The sequence below is a fragment of the Thalassophryne amazonica genome, chromosome 18 (genome assembly GCF_902500255.1).
Source record: "Thalassophryne amazonica chromosome 18, fThaAma1.1, whole genome shotgun sequence".
Taxonomy (NCBI): domain Eukaryota; kingdom Metazoa; phylum Chordata; class Actinopteri; order Batrachoidiformes; family Batrachoididae; genus Thalassophryne; species Thalassophryne amazonica.
The window spans coordinates 17,445,453-17,468,388 of NC_047120.1; the positions used below are offsets into that span (position 1 = coordinate 17,445,453).

Genomic DNA, 22,936 nt, shown 5'->3' on the forward strand with positions numbered 1-22,936 from the left:
TGATTGCCCACCCCTGCTATAGGTGGTGCTTCAAGTCACAACTTTTGGCAGTTTGGGCTACATTTGGGACCCTCCCAGGGTCTATGCCCTGAATAAGCCTTGCTCATTTATGCATATTTGGATAACACTGGACAGGGTTCTTTCCAATTTTGCAATAATGGTGGTGGCTTAGTTAGGGGCGCTTTGGCAAATGTGGGCGCTCTTTATATTAAGAATGCGATATTTGCTGATTTTCGTTTGGGCCATATCTCGGCGCGCCCCCTATGGATTTCAGTGAAACTTGTTTTATTATGTTCCTCTATATCTCTGCTATTCAGGATAAAGATATCAGGAAGGCTTTTTGCCTCATTAACCTACAAGGAGGGTTAATGAGGCAAAACACCTTCTTCAGCTAGCCTTGAAAAATATAACGCTAAAATGGGAGAACTCTGTCCATACATTCATATACCATAATATCAATGAGGCTTACTGAGGGCGCACAAAGATATTCAAAGGTCAAAATCCACATTTTGACTATGTCACTGTTTTGGCCCCTTTAACCCATACCTAAAAAGGGCCGTAATTTTCCACCCGAAGGGATCTTTGGATAAAAAACATAATTTTTGTCTGTTTGGACAACATATCTTCACCTAAAAAAACTTCAGTGGCAAAGTGAAACATGATATATCGCCCCCTTCTATAAACCATTCCACAGTTACAGACTATGGCTCTTAACAAAAGCAGTAAATCACAGAATGAATAGTCACAGTTTAACTGAACAAATGGCTCACTATTTGCATTCTCAAGCACAACAAATTCACAAAAAATAAATTAATAAAAATACTGACTTTTGAACTGTTTACATACCATTTTTTCCACAATGCCTACACTTATTTTGGCTCTTTAAACTGTCATGTTGCTTTAAAAACATTTTTTTTCTTGTTTTCTTTTTTTCAACTCTGCATCCTGCACCCTAGAAGAAGATGAGCCCTCTTCTTCTCTCATGGCGTTTAATGGCAGCCGTCATATTGGTGCAGTGCTGCCACCTTCTGCATCAATCCATTATAGCAGCACTGTCCATTACAGCATCGGTGTCATGCGATCGACTGGATCTCAGTCGGTGAGCGAACAGTCAGCTGCGATCGACTGGTTGGGTACACCAGAGTTAGAGGATTCAGCGCCCATTCCGTCCAGTAAATTTTACACTAATTCATATAAAACTTCAACTTTTGTCATAAATTGGTGGCATTTAAACTCAAATGCGGACTGATCTCAGTGATTCCACAACAAATGACAGGCCAGTACACTTTTGCTTTTAGGTTTCATATTTCAGTAGAAACGTGTAAATTAACCAATTCCATTTATGTTTCCAAAGTTTCTGGGTGGAATAATCTGGTCATTCATTTCAACTACCTGGCTGCCTCACACACAGACAGCAGACTGAGGGGTGTGACCACACCTCCTGCTTGTAAAACCACACCTCCTGCACACAGAATGAAATTATATGGACATGAGATGAAATGTCGGTGACTTGTTGAAACAAATATGCACGTCCTGCTGTGCAGAGTCGTACCTTTCTGTTCAGGGCACTGTTCTGTGGCCTGAACCATTGCGTACGTGCTGTACAGTTCAATACAAATACATGTATTGTGATGCCCCTAAGGGACATCCTGAGAGCTGATGACCGAGTTGGATTCTGATGAGAAATATTCACATTTTGTTTGACCCAAACACTGTGTTTGGACTGTGGCGTCAGATCAGTGCCAAAACCACACTCGCGTAAAAAATGCATTCACGCTCAGATATTCACTGCGCGCTCACATATTATCATGTTGCGCACACAAATTATTATTATGCAGGTGCAAATTGTGTCTGCACGAGCGCACAAAGGGCGCTGCGCACGATTACCAGCGCTTCACCGCCTGCTTAAAGTTGATTTGTGCTCACGCGCAGACAATTCCTGCTCTCTCTCTTGAAGTTTATGGCATTATGAGGGTTGGATTATGGCACTACGGGGGGAGGGAACCAGGTTGGCACTGGCTCTGCTGTGATTGGTCGTCTCTGGAGAGCAAGGTTTGATTGACAGCCCTCCTCTCTGACGCAGAAGTCAGTCAGAGACAACGGTTTTAAGCGATTATCGCCTCGTTTCTGCTTAAAATTTCACTCCCATCATCATCTATCTCAGCAACAGATCTATGAAACTTCTGTACAACGATTTCCACATAAATTCCTCACGTTCGTTGGGGATGGCGGAGGATCCGGCTCAGGCGATCCTCCGCCATCCTCAACTCACTGGATCCGCTCACATTGCTCCCCAGACGCGGGGTGTTTGTCATTGTATCTCACAGAACTGCCATATGTTAACTTAAGAGTCTGCAATGATGATTTGCTTGCTTTTTCACACCCTTAAAAAAAAAAAAAAAATCTAAATTTTGCATGTTTTTTCGTGATGGCGTTACTATACGATGTCATAACTTAAAACTTTTGATATATTCTGGATCCTCTCATCTAGCCCTTTAATTTTTTAGTATTACATGAAATGTTTTACTCAAATTGGAAATCTGACCTACTTTAGGTCACTTTTGACCTCAAGGTAAACCCTGACTGTCAATGTTGATCGCTTATCCCAGGTAATGGCTTATGGTCAAGAGCATTCACTATATTAAAATTTGGAGTAAAAAAGGCACAAATTGCAACCAGGGAAAGTTGTTTTGGTCATTTTAGTGTTTGACCTTCCTGTGACCTTGACCTTTGACCCTTTTGTGTGCTGAAAGGTATCTTCATAGGACTGCTGTATGTGAACACAAGAGAGTCGGCAATGATGATTTACATGCTTTTTCACATCCTTAAAAAAATCTAAATTTTGCAAATTTTTTTCATGATGATGTCATCAAAATCCAGGCTGGACACAAGATATAAAATTTACTGCGTTCAAAACATTCAAAAATCAATTTCTAGAATAACGTTTCAGTTTTGTTTCGTGTCTGTTCCTCTAATTTCTCTATGTCCTGTCTACAGGAGGAGGAATGTTTGAGTCTGTCAAACCTAGAAAAATTTAATGCACACAACAAAGCTGCAGGCTTGGCCACTGAGGCATATTTGTCTCATACATTTACATATATAAAATATACACACACTGCCCAAAAAAATTAAAGTAGCACTTTAAAAACACATCAGATCTCTGGGAAAAATATAATGCTGGATATCTTTCCTGATATGGATTGGGAAATATGTTAGGAATGAAAAGATGCCACATCATTTGATGGAAATTAAAACTTTCAACCTACAGAGAACTGAATTCAAAGACACCCTGAAAATGAAAAGGAAAAAAATGATGTGGCCAGCTTGTCCATTTTGGCAATATTTCATTGCAGCAACTCAAAATGGTGCTCAGTAATTCATATGGCCTCCACATGCTTGGATACGTGCCTACCAACATCAGGGGATGCTCCTAATGAGACGACGGTATCACTTGGCTCCTGGCCAGTGTGAGGTGCAACCTGGCGGTGTCAGATGGATTGAAACATAATGTCCCAGAGGTGTTGCATTGGGTTTAGGTCAGAGGAGCAAGGGGTCAGTCAATGGTATCAATTCCTTCATCCTCCAGGATCTGCCTGCATACTCTGGCCACATGAGGCTGAGTATTGATGTGCACCAGCAGGAACCCAGGACCAACTGCACCAGTGTAGGGTCTGACAATATTCCTCCCCAGACCATCACTAACCCACCACCAAACCGGTCATGCTGAATGATGCCACAGCAGGCAGCATAATGTTCTCCAGACCCTTTCACATCTGTTACATGTACTCATGTTGAACCTGCTCTCATCTGTGAAAAGCACACGGCACCAGTGGCGGACCTGCCGATTCTGTTTTTCTATGGCAAATGCCAATCAAGCTCCACGGTGCCCGTCAGTGAGCACAGGGTCCACTACAGGATGTGGGGCCCTCAGGCCACCTTCATGAAGTCTGTTTCTGATTGTTTTGTCAGAGACATTCACACCAGTGGCCTGCTGGAGGTCCTTTTGTAGGACTCTGGCAGTGCTCATCCTGCTCCTCCCTGCACAAAGGAGCAGATACCGGTCCTGCTGATGGGTTAAGGACCTTCTGTGGCTCTGTCCAGCTGTCCTAGAGTAACCACCTGTCTCCTGGAATCTCCTCCTTGTGCTGGCAGATACAGAAAACCTTCTGGCAACGGCATGTATTGAAGTGCCATCCTGGAGGAGTTGGGCTACCTGTGCAACATCTGTAGGTTAGAGGTACCGCATCATGCTACCAGTAATGACACTGACCTCAGCCAAATGCTAAAGTAATGAAAAATCAGGCAGAAAAGACATGTCCTGTAAAACCATTCCTGTTTTGGGTGTTGTCTCATATGAGACCGTTGTTAATTTCATTTCCACCAAAGCAGCTGAAACTGATTAACAACCCCTCTGCTACATATAACTGACCACATCAATATCGCAGAAGCTGAATTAACCTGATGTTGTACTGTAATTAATAAGCGTTCCCTTAATTATTGCCCAGTACATTTCCACAAAATTTGGGCAACATCTCATTGTCTTATTTTCCCTTCCCAATAACTGAGTGTGACTTTGTTTCCAAGGTTTTCTTTCTTCTGAGTGCCATTGTTGTTGCTGGTGAGATATTATGGAAAGCTGTTCTGTCGATGTCGCTGAGTTGAGATTTTACTGAAAATTTCTGCTGCTGCATATAATTTCACTTGTTGGTTCGTACGTTTTCTCTCTGTGTAACATTTTAAAAACAAAAAGCATGCAATCAATGAAGAACCAAAATGATGTCCTTTCATAGCACACAGCTACTAAAGCGTGTGCTATCTAACAAGGTAACAGGCTACAGGCCAGCAGTTAGCAGAACGTACAGAACTGTGTCTTGCACTTTGCTTGAAACATGAGAGAACAACAGTGATCCCAAGTATCTGATCGTCATCTGTATACTATGCAATATCCAGTTAAACCACTAGTTGTCCTCCACGTATGTGATTGATAAGGGTTAACCAAACAGAATTGACAGAAGACGAGAACTAATTTTTCAGTCAGAACAGTCTTAAAAAAAGACACACTGCACTCAGCTGGGTTGCTGATGTCACTTATTTCTAGTTGTATCATATCAAGACAAGGACAAAAAAAAAAATACTTCAGTTTGAGTAAATTGGACTAATCTCCACAGAACTTGAACTGAACTACAGTTCAGGAATGTGTGAAACATCAAACAAACACTCGTGATGCACATTTTTACTTCCTGTCAGTTCCATCAGTGCAGTAACTTACTGTAGTCAGGTCACATTGACCACTTTGCAGCTTTGTCGTTATTTAATGAACATTATTCTAAATATTGTCAATTTGATTATTTGCAGACATGCAGCAGTTGGTGACTAAAGAAGAAATTTTACCTGAACACCAGGAGTGGGAACTGAATGTTGACCAAGAGGACATTAAAGAGGAGCAGGAGACACACTGGATAAGTCAGCAGGGAGAGCAGCTTCACCAGCTGGAGGAGGATGATATCACTGCTGTCCCTGTGAAGACTGAAAATGATGAAACACCACAGTCATTACAGGTTCAAAGCCAAAGTGATGAGACCACAGAAGCTAAACCTGTAGCCAGCATCTCAACTGTACACAGAACACTGATCGCACAAGCTGATGGAGAGGACTATGGAGGACCACAATCATCCAGCAGCTCTGGTTCAAATAGTGATTTACAACCAGATACCAGTGGTAGGAGGTCAGACAGTTCTGAAACTGATACTGACAACAGCTGTGAATGGAAACAGACCAGAGAACTTCATTCAGGTTTTAACTGTCAAACAAATAGCAATGTCTCCAAGCAACACGGAGGAATACAAGCAAATGAAAAACCATTTGACTGCTCTGAGTGTGGTGTAAGATTTGGACTGAAAAGCAATCTGATCAGACACAGGAGAATTCATACGGGAGAGAAACCATTTGACTGCTCTGAGTGTGGTAAAAGATTTGGACAGAAGGACAGTCTCCTCAGACACATGAGGATTCATACAGGGGAGAAACCATTTGACTGCCCTGAATGCAGTAAAAGGTTTGGACATAAGAGCAATATGATGACACACATGAGAATTCATACTGGAGAGAAACCTTTTGGCTGTTCTGAGTGTGGAAAAAGATTTGGACTCAAGGATGATCTGATCAAACACATGAGAATTCATACGGGAGAAAAACCTTTTGGCTGTTCTGATTGTGGTAAAAGATTTGGCCAGAAAGGGGAGCTAATCAAACACATGAGAATACATACAGGGGAGAAACCCTTTGGCTGTTCTGAATGTGGCAAACGATTTGGACAGAAGGGTAGTCTGACCACACATATGACTATTCATACTGGTCAGAAACCATTTGGCTGTTCTTACTGTGAGAAAAAATTTAGACATAAAGGCAGTCTCCACATGCACATGAAAATTCATATGGGTCCAAAACCCATTTGGATGTTGTGAATGTGGTAAAAGATATTGAAAGAAGGATGATCTGATTGCACACATGAAAATTGATACTGGAGAGAAAGTAGGGCTTATGAATAAAAACCTTAAAAAAAAAAAATCTAGAATCAGTCCCTGGTCACCCAAGTGCCCATGAGGTACAGTTATCAGCAGTTAAGGGAGGGGTCACCATCTTGAAGAGAGGTCTCAGACACAATGCCAGCAATGTTTAGGGTGCAAATATAGACCCTGGGATTGGGGCCCACTGCACTTTGTGAAAAAAAAAAATCCAAGAGGAAAACAAAAAATAAACAGAAACCATTTGAGTCACTTGTGCATTTTCACCCAAGTAAATGAATTTTAAGTTACAACAGTTGCATCATGGTTCAGTATTTGTCACAGGTATGTAAACATACAAAAACTATTAAAACAGTAAGGATTTTAAGAGGTGTTTTCTCTCTCTGTTTTACATATTATTGTGGCAGCTTTACGGCTGTGATGTTCTATAGATGGTTTGCATTGTTGATGTTTTGGCCTTGATGTCTTAAATATGTGCTGTAACAAATTACCTCATTGAAGGACATTAAATTAATGGGCTAGTACACCTGTTTGTTGCGATCATTAATATTTGTCCAGATGTACAGAATTGTTTTTAAAAAAGAAAACTTGAAAGTTCAGCTTCAGTTTGTGAGAAGGCACATGAGAGATGCAAGCCTGTATTTGATCTGTTTTGTTCAAAGAAAATTCTTCTCTGCTCCACTTTACTATGAAGCAATGCACAGTGATGCAAAATTCAAAACTTGCACTATTTCTCCAGTCGCAGCCACAGAAGATGACAACTTCTTCTGGGTGTCTTGGTGGCTTTCCACGCTCAGCTCCTTGCACGGCTCCTTAGTTTTTGAGAACTGTCTGCTCCACACAGATGTACCATAGAGTACCATACTGTTTGTATTTCTTCATAACTGATGAAAAGACATAATCAGCGTCTTCATGAAATGTTCATGTGTTCATTCTCTGACCTGTCTGAAGAAGACTGGATGTAAAAGTGATGGTGTTTATGTTATACTAAAGGGGGCACTTACTTATTCACATCATCATTTTGGCTTTCAGATTATTTCTTTTAATTCATGATGTAGAGATTACCTTTCACTGTGAGTTTGAAGGGCATCATTTTAATGTCAAAAGCCTGAATTTTTGTTTTGTTTAACAGATCCCCCCCAACACACACAAAAATCTAACATGTAAAAGCTCAAGGGTTCACAAATATTCAAGCAGCACTCTGTAGAGACTGGCTGTAAAAATGATGATTTAGTGTAAATTCATCAAAGGGTACAAATAACTGTCCAGCACACATTTTTATGTCAGGATTTCTTGTTTGACTTTATGAAAGCATTTTGTTTTGTTTTTGTTGTTTGGGCATTTTAAAAAAATATTTTGATTAAACAAAATTGCTTTATATTTATTTCTGACCATGTATTAAAATGTGCACATAAAATATAGAGGTACCAATAATTTTGTCTGTGTGTATATATATATATATGTGTGTGTGTATACACACACACACAGTGAGGCAAAGACGTATTTGAGCCACTGCAGATTTTTTACGTTTTCCCACCTACAAATAATGGAGAGGTCTGTAATTTTTATCTTAGGTACACTTCAACTTGCCTCATGCAGGGGCAGCCCCAATATCCAGTCACGCCCCAGTCCATATACCAACAGCTGTGTTCACCGGGCCCCCTGGGTAAGGAGGCCCAGCTATCAGAGGCCAACCGAAAATCCACAATGCTTCAGTATCGCTTTGCCAAGGCAGAATTCTGACGGAAATCCCACAGTGGTAGCTTCGCACCATTGGCTCGTCAGCCAAGCACATACACCAAATGTCTGATTCTACTTTTCATCTCATACTGAGAAGGATTATTATTGAGGAGCCTCGGCTCAAAACCCAGCCAGACGGGAAAATCGCCAAGGGCCCTTGGGCAAGGCCCTTAACCCTCTGGAGTCCAGGGTATAATTGGCCGTTTTTGACTACTTTTGGTTTTACAGTTATAATTTACCTTTATAGTGTTTACCTGGCTTTATTTTGTGTAATTTTTTTTTTCAGCACAACCTTACCTGTGTAACGTTACAGTTTCTCATTCATTCTGACCTACTGTACTAACGCAGTGAACCTAAAATTACACAAAAACATAAAATTAAAAAAAAGTCGAAAGTTTTTTTTTTTTTACTGTGAAAACCACAAACTTGTTTAACAAACCATTTTCATAACTTAAAATGTAAATAATTGTAAATTTTAAAAACGTACAAATGTAGCAAAAAAACAAAAAACAAAAGTTAAATACAACTATTTACATAAATGCAGGAAATGCTTCAGGCGTTTTATTGTACAATTATCTACAACAGTAAATATACGAGGTCTGTTAGAAAAGTATCCGACCTTTTTATTTTTTTCAAAAACCATATGTGTGATTGCATCAGCCAAGCCTGAACCTTCGTGCGCATGCGTGAGTTTTTTCACGCCTGTCGGTTGCGTCATTCGCCTGTGAGCAGGCTTTGTGTGAGCAGTGGTCCACACCTCTCGTCGTTTTTTTATTGCGAATAAATGTCTGAACAATTTGGAGCTTTGCTGCATCTATTTTTTCCAGAAACTGTGAGAGACCTCCAGGGACGATTTTATGGGGATTACACAGATTAAGGAGTGCTCCAGCCGGTTTAAAGACCGCCCACAGCTGCTGAGAGCGTGCCGCGCTCCGAGCGCCGATCGACAGGCTGAATCAACCAGATCATTTCCAACGTGAAGGCTTTGTTGATCCGGGATGTCGTCTGACTTACACAAAAATGGCAGGAGACGTGGACATCAGTACTTTTTCGGCACATTCCACTGTTACAGGAGTTTGGTTGTTGGTCTCACAGGATGGCTTTCAGACGGCTGTCGGTGGGTTTTCAGTCATGTGACTAACCAAGAAATTGTGGATGAGCCTGGACATGCCCCAACATGTCCTGTGAGGCTTCATCACGGCGTTGCTTTGTGCCATGCGGCTCCGCCGCGACACGCTAAATTCCTCCGCTCCTCTTTCCATGACAAAAACTCCTGTAACAGTGGAATGTGCAGTTCATTTCCAAACTGGACGCTGTGTTTTATCCAGGACGTCCTCTGACTAGCACAGGAATTGCGGAAGACGTGGACATCAGCACTTTTTTGGCACATTGAGACAGACGTGCGGAGGAATTCCGCGCGTCGCGGCAGTGCCGCACGGCACAAAGCAACGCCATGATGAAGCCTCACAGTACATGTTCTGGCATGTCCAGGATTCAAATCCATATGGTTTTTGAAAAAAATAAAAAGGTCAGATACTTTTCTAACAGACATCATATATTATACATTTCAAAAACATAGGACAGGAAATGCTAATGCTAAAATATTTACAAAACAATCAGATGTCAAAATAAGATGCAACACATTATTTATGGCACTCAAAAAAAAAAAAATTCCTGTCTAACAAAGGGGCACATCGCAGGCCTGACACTTCCATGGTGTGTCACTCCTCTTGTTCTCCACCTAAAGGCACCGTTGCCACCTCAATCCACCTTTTGTGGTTTTTGGTGAGGATCTGTTCCTGTCACAACTGGCACAGGATCATGGTTCTGGCTCCTGTTCTGTGGGACACCTGTTTTGTCTGTGCCACACAGTTGATACACCGGCTCCACCATAAAGTCCTTGTGTGTCATGGGCTGCATTGTGTGTGAACTCCACCTCCACTATGGACGCTCTGTTGTGTTGCACTGCAAAAACGACAACACTGTGAAGGGCAACATATTTTATTCAGACATCTTGTCGACATAATCAACTGGAAGCTGGATATGTTTAGAATAATTAAAATGCTTCTGCTGGACTAATTTTACCTTTACAAGATTTACACACGTGGACAGTGTGGTATATGACACATACAGAAACATTTATTTTACATTTATACCATATATAGATGTCTACAGCATGAACTCTGACATACTATACATTAACATTGATTTGATCAAGCTAAAAAATAAATCCTTTGCTGATTGAAGCTGGAAGGACATCCTGACTAAACATTAGTACGGATCATTTCTAGACATCTTCTAACTATCCATCTATAAATCAAGAAGCATCTGTGTGGGTGCGAGTATGTAGCTCATACATCTCTCTGTTTGTCAGATCGCCCTCAGCTTTCAGATACAACTTGTGCATAGCACAATGTGTATCCTTTTTACAACCCTAATTCCAATGAAGTTGGAACGTTGTGTAAAATGTAAATAAAAACAGAATACAATGATTTGCAAATCCTCTTCAACCTATATTCAATTGAATACACCGCAAAGACAAGATATTTAATGTTCAAACTGATAAACTTTATTGTTTTTGTGCAAATATTTGCCCATTTTGAAATGGATGCCTGCAACACATTTCAAAAAAGCTGGGACAGTGGTATGATTACCACTGTGTTACATCACCTTTCCTTCTAACAACACTCAATGTGTTTGGGAACTGAGGAGCTTAACCTAGGCTCGTGTGTCATACATCACACTGACAAAGTGAGGAACCTTGGGGTAATTTTTGATCCTACATTGTCCTTTGACATCCACATTAGAAATATTACGAGGACTGCTTTTTTCCACCTGCGAAATATAGCAAAGATTTGTCCCATCCTGCCTATGGCTGATGCTGAGACCCTGATCCATGCATTTATCTCTTCTAGATTGGACTACTGCAATGTTCTATTTTCTGGTTTACCGCAGTCTAGCATTAGGGCTCTCCAATTGGTTCAAAATGCTGCAGCCAGACTTTTGACACGAAACAGAAAGTTCGACCACATTACACCCATTTTGACATCCCTTCACTGGCTTCCTGTCCCAGTAAGATCAGATTTTTAAGGTTCTGCTACTAGTCTATAAAACTGTTCACGGACTGGCACCTCCCTACCTAGCTGACCTAATTAAACCTTATGTACCGGCCCGCGCTTTGCGTTCTCAGGGTACAGGACTACTTTGTGTCCCTAGGGTGAATAAGAAGTCTGCGGGTCATAGAGCTTTCTCTTATCGTGCCCTGTTCTGTGGAATGATCTCCCTGCGTCAATAAAAGTCAGATTCCGTGGAGACTTTCAAGTCCAGACTTAAGACGCATTTATTTTCCCTTTTGTATGGCTAGCATACTGGTATAGTTTTGTTTTACGCTTTTTACTCTTTTAATTTATTTTATTAGGAAACTGAGCGGGCCACAACCTCAACTTTGCTAAATACTGTGTCTTTCAGTGAAGCTTAGGGCTAGTGGCCGGCGATCACCTTAGTATTTCTTGTTTTTTATTTTGTTGTTTAATGCTGACAAATTATACTGTATTTCTTGTCTTTGATGCCTGGTTTTGTTTTTTTCTCTCTGTTTAAGGTGCAGCTCCATCCAGAGATGGGAATTGTATTTGCGCGGGAAACCCTCCTGTCCTGTGCACCAACAGCATTTCCTGTATATTCATTTTGTGAATTGTTGTGTAATTTATGTCTGTAGCATGGCCCAAGCAGAGGGTCACCCCTTTGAGTCTGGTCTGCTTGAGGTTTCTTCCTCAGAGTGAGTTTTTCCTTACCACTGTTGCTCTGGGGATTGGTAAGGTTAGCCCTTACTTGTAGTGATGGGATAATGATACCTCAAGGAGTGTATTGACACACTACACAAACTGTGTCGGCACTGTATCGACACTGTGGTGGTCACTTAATAGTGACCCCTGCAGTACTTATAAAATCATTGCAGGTAAATAAAATGAACATAAGATGGAAAAGCTAACATGCTGCAAACCCAACATTAGCAAAACTCCATCCAACAAATCCGCAACATGTCGATACAGTTTGTTTCCTTATAAACACAATTTGGCACGGTGCAGTCGAACGACACAGTTCCTGTATCGGTCACATGATTTTTTTTCTTAAAGCGATACACGCACCAGTACGGGGTTTCATGCTTGTGTGCTCGGCACAGTGCTGACGCACCAGTGTTATTCGTCCCATCACTACTTACTTGTGTGAAGTGCCTTGAGGCAAGTCTGTTGTGATTTGGCGCAATATAAATGAAAAAAAAACTGAAATTGAATTGAATTGAGGACACTAATTGTTGAAGCTTTGTAGGTGGAATTCTTTCCCATTCTTGCTTGATGTACAACTTCAGTTGTGCAACAGTCCAGGGTCTCTGTTGTCGTATTTTGCACTTCATAATGCGCCACACATTTTCAATGGGCAAAAGGTCTGGACTGCAGCCAGTCCAGTCTAGTACCTGCACTCTTTTACTACGAAGCAACGCTGTTGTAACATGTGCAGAATGTGGCTTGGCATTGTCTTGTTGAAATAAGCAGGGACGTCCCTGAAAAAAGTCGTTATTTGGATGGCAGCATGTGTTGCTCCAAAACCTGGATGTACCTTTCAGCATTGATGGTGCCATCACAGATGTGTAAGTTGTCCATGCCATGGGCACTAACACACCCCCATACCATCACAGATGTTGGTTTTTGAACTTTGTGCTGGTAACAATCTGGATGGTCTTTTTCCTCTTTTGTCTGGAGGACCCGACATCCATGATTTCCAAAAACAATTTGAAATGTGGACTCATCAGACCACAGCACACTTTTCCACTTTGCGTCTGTCCATTTCAAATGAGCTCGGGCCCAAAGAAGGCGGCTGACTTTCTGGATGTTGTTGATGTATGGCTTTCACTTTGCATGGTAGAGTTTTAACTTGCACTTGTAGATGTAGCGACGAACTGACAATGGTTTTCTGAAGTGTTCCTGAGCCCATGCGGTAAGATCCTTTACACAATGATGTTGGTTTTTAATGCAGTGCTGCCTGAAGGATCGAAGGTCACGGGCATTCAATGTTGGTTTTCGGCCTTGCCGCTTACGTGTCGAAACTTCTCCAGAATCTCTGAAACTTCTGATTATATTACAGACTGTAGATGATGGAATCCCTAAATTCCTTGCAATTAAACATTGAGAAACATTGTTCTTAAACTGTTGGACTATTCTTTCACGCAGCTGTTCACAAAGTGGTGATCCTCGCCCCATCTTTGCTTGTGAATGGCTGAGCCTTTTGGGGATGCTCCTTTTATACCCAGTCATGACACTCACCTGTTGCCAATTAACTTGTTCACCTGTGGAATGTTCCAAACAGGTGTTCTTTGAACATTCATCACCTTTCCCAGTCTTCTGTCCCAACTTTTTTGAAATGTGTTGCAGACATCCATTTCAAAATGAGCAAATATTTGCACAAAAACAAAAAAGTCTATCAGTTTGAACATTAAATATCTTGTCTTTGTGGTGTACTCAACTGAATATCGGTTGAAGAGGATTTGCAACTCATTGTATTTGGTTTTGATTAATTCACACAACATCCCAGCTTCACTGGAATTGGGGTTGCAGCTTGTGCTTACTTACTGAAACATTGTATAAATTGTAGTAAAATATAATACTTTATTCAGCTTATGTACTTCCTGAAACATTGTACAAACAGTTGGTAATTAGTTTGTGTTAGCCCAATAGTTATTATAGATGCTCTAGAAGCCTAGTTGATTTCTGTAAGACCTAGGCCGCCTTCTCGACAGGGGAGATATATTCTGTCCATGCATTGATTCCTATATGTAACTTTGTGTAGAGTGAGCACGTTCCTGGTTTTAGTATCTAACTTATTAAGCTCAACCTGTGGTCAGTCTACTATGCTAAACCCATAGCACCACAGGCAATGCAAACTGGTTTACGGCTGTGATTCTATTCTTTGGTGTTAATTCTGATTTACAGATCTTTAATCGATTTAGGTATTCTTGTGTTACTCTCTCTCTCATTTTCTAATGCTCTATTGTAGTATTTTCTTCAATTCCCAAGTATTTGTATGTGGAATCCTCAGCCAAAACTTCAATGGAACTCCCCTCATCCAACTGTATATTTTCTGCAGCTTCCTTCTTACCTCCTCTGATTGTACATTTAGAATATTTATCCAGTCCAAATTCTATACCAGTGTCTCTGGAGAACTTATGGACTGCCTACACTAGCCGACTAAGTTCCTGCTCCGAGTCAGCAAATATCTTCAAAATCGTCCATAAATAAAAGACAGCTCACCCCCTTCCAATGTTTTCTTCCTCTCACAGGTGCAAGCAACTGAAATTTTTTTGACTGAACATTTTCTGTGAGTGAATGGCTGAGCGCCGAAGGGCGAGGTCCCCTAGGGGATCTCAGGGCATGCACCCCTGGGAAATTTTGGGAAAAAATGGTGAGCATTTTGGTAAGTTTATCTTGGTTTAAAACAGTGATATTTGACTCTTATACTGCAAAAAAAAAAAATATATATATATATATATGGCTCAAGTCTTGATTTCATTAACATTTATTTACTATCTTGTATGGATTGTCTGTAATAGGTTTCCACAAATGGACTGACTGTCTGCATTAACTGACTTTAATTCTGCTTTCATTGTTTTCATTCTACATTTATTAAATTCTAAGTGTGTCTTTAAAACAAACCAATAATTACACCCTTTCTGCTTTTAGTCACTAACCCTTAAGGACATGATAAGCATTGCCAATTTGTAATTTAAAACTGATGCGATAGTTAAAAAATTAAATTGAAACAGATCATCACCACATCAATAATACATATTAATGTGAAATTCCACCACCAGACCAATTGATTTCTAAATAAAGTGTTTTGAAATGCCAATACCAAAATGCAGTGCTTTCAAATGCCACCAGCTGTAATATAAATAGAAATCATAACCAATGAATATACCTGTACAGTATTTAGCACAGTGCTTTACTTTTATCTCAAAATATTTTATTTTACAAAATATGTAAAGTCAATTTTGAATGGTTTATCTATTAAAGAGTAAAAACTGAAGGAAATCAATTGTAAGGCCTGAAAGAAGTTTCTGTAGGAAGTATTTTAGCTATCAGGTCAAGTGAGAGGGGGAAGAGTTGGCTTTTTAAATACTTTAAAGACACCAGGCTCGAGAGGATTTAGTACTGCTGTAACAGACTGGTGCAGCAGGTGGCAGCAGCGCAACAATAAGGATGCTGGCCACGCCGGCTGCCATAAAATGGTGTAGAAGAAATAGGTGATTTGATTTACTACACAGGGACACACGTTTTGAGGAGTGTGTTTTGTGACAAAATAAATTCATAAAACATATACATATATATTTTTTTAAGTTAGCAGTTTTATATAATAATATACAAATTTTGACAGAAATCCATATACATACAGAAATTTTGCACTTATGTCCTCTGCCTCCACCCAAATCATACCTGATCTCATACTCGTTCAAGATCTTGCTAAGCGGGTGAATGCTGAGACAGAATAAAAGTGGAAAGAGACTATCTCCCTGGAATATCCCTACACTTGTATGTCTTTGATTATTATCTGTCCTTCTGTATGATTTAGGGTGATGGTAGTATTCCACTGGGTCCTCAGAAAAGCACTTATTTTATCATTGATATTATACAGTTCCAAGCATCTCCTAATCCAGGAGTGTGGCACGCTATCAAATGTCTTTTTGTAATCAATCCAACCTATGCTAAGATTTCTCCTTTTTTTGCAATCCCCCAGGATAGCTTTGTTTATCAGTAATAATTTTGGTTCTTCTCTCTAAATAATGTGGGACTAATTTGCTTTGGATGTACCATGACGCTCCATAATTCACACAGTTTAGTTCTGATAATGTGGTTCCTTGTGGGACCAGTCTGGCCAACGCCACGTTGACTTTCTGCAGCATACTGTTGAACTTTTTTATTCTCCTTTAATTTGGTCGATTCTGGATGCTCTTTCATTTCAATTCTCCTTGTTTCCTCACTTTTATTTGCCAATTCCTCTTCGAATTCCAGATGCTCTGGGTCTGGGTGCACCTGTATATTGTTTTGTGGATGAGTTGATGGACTTTTTTTTTTTTACTCCTATTGTGTTGGGGTGGCGTTTGACTCCTCATCCTTTTGTGTGTGAGGCTGGCTTGCTTTGGTGTTCTTCTAGTTGGTACAATGGGTTGTACCAGAGGGCAGACGCTGTCCCTGACCATTTGCTCAGCCTCATGTTGCATCACTTGTATTTCCACATCCGAGAAGTGTTTTTGTATGATAAAGTTGTGTCTGGTTCGTGAGTCTCTCTCTCTCTCTCTGATTGAGTGTATTTCACTTTGGCATATTCTGTTGCCGATTGCAGTACCCACTCTTCTTCCCCACTGACTCCTTTCAAACTCAAGTTGTTTCCCTTCCTTCAGCGACTGATGTTCCTTTATTGCTTCCTTTTGGGCTTCTTCCTTTATACTTTGTATTTCTTCTGCTGTCAAATATTTTGTGATTTGAAAGGCAATTGATTGTAGTTTTTGCAGTTGTGGTGGCTTCTTTCTTTCCAGTCGATAAATCCTTTATTTTATCCGCTCCTCAAATACTGTCTTTTTCCTCCTGCCCCACTTCTCATGCCTTGAGTAAGCAAAGCAATAAAAGATCTTTTTCTTCTCCTCAATGGTCCAAATTACAGTGGCGTAGTTTCGTAGATTTCTTTTGGACCATTGATGCTGCTGTTGCTGTAGTCTAGGATCAGAACTATGCTGATCTGGTGGATTATCCAGCTGAATGCTACCACAGGAGAAATCATTAACTGCAGCACTGGGAGAAGTTGCACCATTGCTCTCCACACCCACACACTGGTGCCTAGGTGTGATTTGGGGACCTTTTTATCCTGGGTGTCAGTACAATTTATCATTATTAGACTTTTTCATATCTGATTTGCTTTCTGGCTTTTATTTTATTTCTCTTTGATTACTTGCCCCAAACCCAGGATCTATTTCTGGCTTTGTTTTTTTCATTTATCTTTGTTTTTAATAGAATGCAGTGGGCTCCAGACCCGGGGTCTAAAGTTGCACCCTAGGCTCTATAGTTACCATAACCACAGCTGGCATTGTATCTGAGAGCTCTCTTCAAGCTGGTGATTGTTCCCTTAATTACAGACAATTGCACCTCGTGTGCGCTTGGGTGGCCAGGGATATTGCATTCTTCTTCATGTTGCCCCCACCACAACTAGGATGATATCAATGTCTTTCAATGACCATGTTGTTCGTAGGTCATTTTTCAGGTCTTGGTATTTCGTGATCTTTCCCCTGGCCTGAGGTGGGTTGGAGTTCCTACTGGACATTTGCCTCAAATGTCCTCGGTCCCACTGTGAAGAGGGTTTGCGGGGAGAGATCTCTGTATGAGGACGTTTCAGTGAAAACGAACCCTAGCTAAAAACTCCACAAAGCAAATATGGAAAAGTCGAAAAATGGCAAATTGTACTGGCCGGATGTCTCCCAGGATAAAAAGGTCCCCAAATCACGCCTAGGCACCAGGGTGTGTGAGGAAAGTAATGGTGCAACTTCTCTTAGTGCTGCAGGGAATGATCTCCCCTGCGAGAGCACTCAACTGGATAACCCATCAGATCAGCATAGCTCTAATCCTGGACTCCAGCAGCAACAGCCTCAAAGGCCAAAAAGAAATCTACGAAAATACGCCACTGTTACTTGGACCATTGAAGAGAAGAAAACAATCTTCTACTGCTTCGCTTACTCAAGACATGAGAAGTGGGGCAGGAGAAAAAAGGCAGTATTTGAGGAGAAGATAAAAGAAGCGGATTTACCAATGGAAAAGAAAGAAGCCACAACTAGGATGATATCAATGTCTTTCAATGACCATGTTGTTCGTAGGTCATTTTTCAGGTCTTGGTATTTCGTGATCTTTCCCCTGGCCTGTATGGACTCTCATGTGTCTGTTCAGACTGCTCTCATATCCAAATATTGTACCACACTCAGAACAGCTAAATGGTTTCTGTCCTGTATGAATTCTCATGTGTGTGATCCGACAGCTCTCACGCCAGAATCTTTTACCACACTCAGAACAGCTAAATGGTTTCTGGCCTGTATGCATTCTCATATGTCTGTTCAGACTGTTCTCATATCCAAATATTGCACCACACTCAGAACAACTAAATGGTTTCTGTCCTGTATGAATTCTCATGTGTGCGGTCAAATGGGCCTTTTCTCCAAATCTTTTACCACACTCAGAACAGCTAAACAGTTTCTGTCCCGTATGTATTCTCATGTGTGTAGTCAGACTGCTGTCGCGCCAAAATCTTTGACCACACTCAGAACAGCTAAATGGTTTCTGTCCTGTATGCATTGTCATGTGTCTGATCAGGCTGCTCTTATGTCCAAATGTTGTACCACACTCAGAACAACTAAATGGTTTCTGCCCTGTATGAATTCTCATATGTCTAACCAAACTATTCTTATGTCCAAATCTTTGACCACATTCAGAACAGCTCAATGGTTTTTCACTTCCTTGTCTTCTTTTTTGTTGCTTTAAATAGCTCGTGTGACCACGTGATTTTCCATATTCAGAGTGATTATATTTTTTCTCATTCATGTTGAACTTGCTATAACTAAGAGAGACCTTGCCATTTATCAGATTGTTAAAACCTGACTTAAATTTCTTTGTCTGCTTCCGTTTGTAACTGTCAATTTCAGAGCAATCTGAACTCTTACTATTGGTATCTGGTTGTAAACACCAATATGAACCTGATTGTGGTCTTCCATCGTCCTCTCCATCAGCTTCTGCTGTCAGTGTTCCGTGTACAGGTGAGCTGCTGGCTACAGGCTCAGCCGCTGGGCTCTCATTACTTTGGCTTTCAAGAACCTGTGATGACAGTGGTTTTTTAGCATTTTCACTCTTCACAGGGACAGCAGTGAAAGGGACGTCGGCGATATCAGCCTCCTCCAGCTGGTGAAGCTGCTGTACCTGCAGACTTATCCAGAGTTTCTCTTGTTTCTCTTTAATGTCCTCCCGGTCAACACTCCAGTTTTTTTCCTGCTGTTCAGGGAGAATTTCCTCTTTGGTCGGCAATGTCTGCATGTCTGCAAAAGAGCAATTAAGTTGATAACATTTAGAAAAACATTCATTAAAATAAAGCAGAGTGGTGAGTGTGACATGACTTCACTCAGTTGTGCACTGATGGAAGTGACAGTTTGTAAATGTACATCAAGTGTTGTACAAATGTACAAGTGTTTGTTGTACAGTCCTCTCCAAAACTATTGGAACAGCAAGGCCAATTCCTTTGTTTCTGTTGTTCACATTTTGGTTTAAGATCAAAAGATCAGCATGAGACATGAGTTCAGAATTTCAGCTTTTATTTCCTGGTATTTACATTTAGGTACACTGAACAACTTAGGACATATCACCTTTTGTGTTAGACCACATTTTTAGGTGAGCAAAAGTAAATAAAAAAATAATCTCAAACTAATAGCATTTAATACTTGGTGGCATAACCCTTGCTTGCAATAACTGCCTCAAGCCTGCGACCCACGGACATAAGTGAAAATGCTGATCCAAACAACCAATAATTTATAAAGGAAAATCAAGGAAATCATCAGGGGTGCCAAAGCTTTTGCATACATCTGTAACAAAACAAATGCACTCCGCCCTCCTAGTCATGAATGCACAGAAAGATCAACCGATCATATAAGCGGAACTGCATTAAGACGTGTAATCGCGACTTCCGGTTTGGACAAATATGTAAAGGCAGCGTAGTCTCAGTCTCTTGCAGCAACAACTTGTAAAACTATATTCTCTTTTAAAATCCCAGATCGACTAGAAGCGCAAAGCTATTATTAGAGTTTTAGTTAACCCCGGAAATATGTAAAAGTCATCTAAAGTGCCTAAAAAGACCGAAGCGGATGCTTCCTCGACGGACAACAGCACTGCGCTAAGTACCACAGCCACCATGCTAGAAAATCACAGAGCAAGCATCGCTGCTGACTTTAAGGTATAGTTTGTAGCACTGTAACTGAGGCTCGACAAAATACAGCTGGCGGTAACAGACCATGGTCAGCGAATTGACACTTTGGAAATGCATGCTGAACTACAGGACCAATGGATTCAAGCACATGAGAAGTATGCAGCATTAGCTAATAGCAATAGTAAGATAACAGCTAAAACCATTGCTCTCGAGAGCCACAGCCGCAGGAATAACATCAGGATAACTGGCCTTGCAGAATCCATCGAGGAATCCAGGCCCACAACTTTCTTTGCTGATCTCCTGATGGAAGTACTCAGTGACCAGACTCTACAGTCTACAGCCGGTGATTCTACGACTCCACCGCTACCAGACAAAAGAGATGATCATCAGCGAGGCTCGTAAGAGACGAGGTAATTTAAGATACCGGGGATCATCGATCCAGATCTTTGAAGACTACATACCAGAAGTTGCGGTGGAGCTTGCTAACTATCTGTCTGTGATGGCGGATCTCTACAAACTCTCTCTATGGCCGTTTCTTCTCTTCCCAGTCCATTTGATCTGGAGGGCGGCATGAGGAAAAAATCTGCATCGCCCGATGAAGCCTCCACCTTCGTGGCAGAATTCCAACAGAGCACTGGGAAGAGCTGAATTTCCTGACAAATGGTTAGACCTGACTGTGCCTGGGCCAGAAGTTTTTTTTTCCTCAATTGATAGTAGTTATTATTCGATTATTATGCTAAGTTTGCCCTTGAGCTAATACTGTTCTATGTCACTTTAACACAGTTGTTTGAAGGAAAGAATGACCAGTTTAATTTAAATTATGGTGCTAGCAGAGGGAATACTGGATTAGAGCTATAATTTCAATTGAAGGTGCTTCTCTTCCATTTTTCTTTTCTCAATTAATCCAGGGATTAATCCAACTATTTATTATTTAACACCTCCTAATACGGACAGTTCATTGCTGGTGCAACACAGAAGTAAGTGCAAAAAAATTTTTATTAAAGTGCCAAAAACATAGAAGAGACTAGCATTTCGATGTAACACTTACATCTTCCTCAGAGTCCTTAAAAGACATGGATGGTACAGCCTTAGATACTAACAAGGGCCAGGTGTCATCATGCGTAAAAGGGCTTTACCATCTATCAATCAAGGCAGCTGCACTCAATTCATAGTTAGAGACGCACCATCCCAATTAAAGACAAACTTAAAATATCATCACCCCAGAAAAAGACTATAGATATTAAAGAAAACAAGTTAAATTCAGTTCCTCATTTAAACCAAACGGTTCCAAAGTGTCCAATGTATAAATTCAAAAATGCTTCTCTACACAAACGTTTTTTAATAATATCACCTCCTCTGGGTGGGGCTGTAATTTTCTCAATCTCCCAAAATTTTAAAGATGCTGGAGAGCCATGATTAGCCCGTTTGTAATGGCTTGTCATGGTATAAGTTAAATTCTGGGTACAGATTGCTATTTTATGTTCAGCTATCCGGAATTTGAATTGACATTTTGTTTGGCCTATATAGGCCAATCCACAAGGACATTATAAAAGGTATACTACATGAGTAGTGTTACAGTTGATAAAAGAAGAAATGGAGTATTGCTTACCAGTGTGGGGGTGAGAGAAGCATTTTGTATTGGTGGAATTAGAACAGTGTGCACAATTACTGCATCTAAAAAAACAAACAAACAAAAAAAAAAACTTTCAGTGGACTGGAAAGCCATGTCAGTCATGTCTGAATGAACCAGTCGATCACGAATGTTGCGGGCACGCCTGAATATAAACTTACGCGGCTCAGCACAGATGTCTTTAAGTGTCGGATCACTCTTAAGGACATGCCAATATTTATAAATGATGTTTTTTTATTCTTCCTGCTAATGGAATATAGCAAGTAGAAAAAAGCAGTTTAGATGTTAAAGAAGATTTAGATTTCTTCTGAAGTAAAGAGGCACAATCAGTGTTTAGAGCCCTGTCCCATGCTTTGATCAGTTTTATCATAACCACGCTGTTCAAACCAATGTGCTAAATGAGCTGCTTTAAACATAAAGTCAGTGGTAGTGCTACAATTTCTTCTAACTCGCAAAAACTGGCCCACTGGTATATTACAAACTAAACGAGGCGGATGATTACTGTCTGCTCTCAATAAAGTGTTTCTACTAAGAGGTTTGGAGTAAATGGTGGATTGTAAAGAGTTATTTCCATCCTTATAAATAGTGAGATCTAAAAGTCAATGGAATGAAAATTATAATTCATAGTGAAGGAAAGATAATCTGTGGTGAAATTAAAATTCAAAAATTGATGTAACTCATCGAATGTGCCCTTCCAAATTAGGAGGACATCATCAATATACCTACGCCATAATGATATTTTTAGAGTGAAAAGACTTATTTTCAATGTTAAAGACGCGAGTCTCTTCCCATAAACCCATTACTAAGCAGGCATACGATGGAATTAGTAGATAAAATGATTTCAGCCAAATTTAAAAGGAGGGTGGTAGCACATCAGTGGGACGTTTAGTAAGATAGAAGGACATAGCTTCTAAGCCTACATGGTGAGGTATACATGTGTACAGACTTTGTACATCCAATGGCACAAGGATATCATCATTTGCACAGTTCCAATTATTAGTTACATTTTGAACAAATTTTCCCAGGAAAAAGGAATAAATAAATC

At 40.5% G+C, this 22,936-nt stretch overlaps 1 protein-coding gene and 1 pseudogene across 1 annotated transcript in view; one reads left to right on the forward strand and one right to left on the reverse strand.

Moving 5' to 3' along the window:
- Positions 1-22,936, forward strand: part of LOC117530490 — a 187,936-nt pseudogene that overhangs the window by 12,412 nt on the left and 152,588 nt on the right.
- The window catches only part of LOC117530491 (gastrula zinc finger protein XlCGF57.1-like), a 65,958-nt gene continuing 61,154 nt past the window's right edge, over positions 18,133-22,936 (reverse strand). The window contains exons 5-6 of the mRNA XM_034193405.1: positions 19,265-19,380; positions 18,133-19,162 (exon numbers count right to left, since the gene is read on the reverse strand). Coding sequence (XP_034049296.1) covers positions 18,176-19,162; positions 19,265-19,380 — 1,103 coding nt within the window. The 3' untranslated portion in view covers positions 18,133-18,175. The remainder of the gene's footprint in view (positions 19,163-19,264; positions 19,381-22,936) is intronic.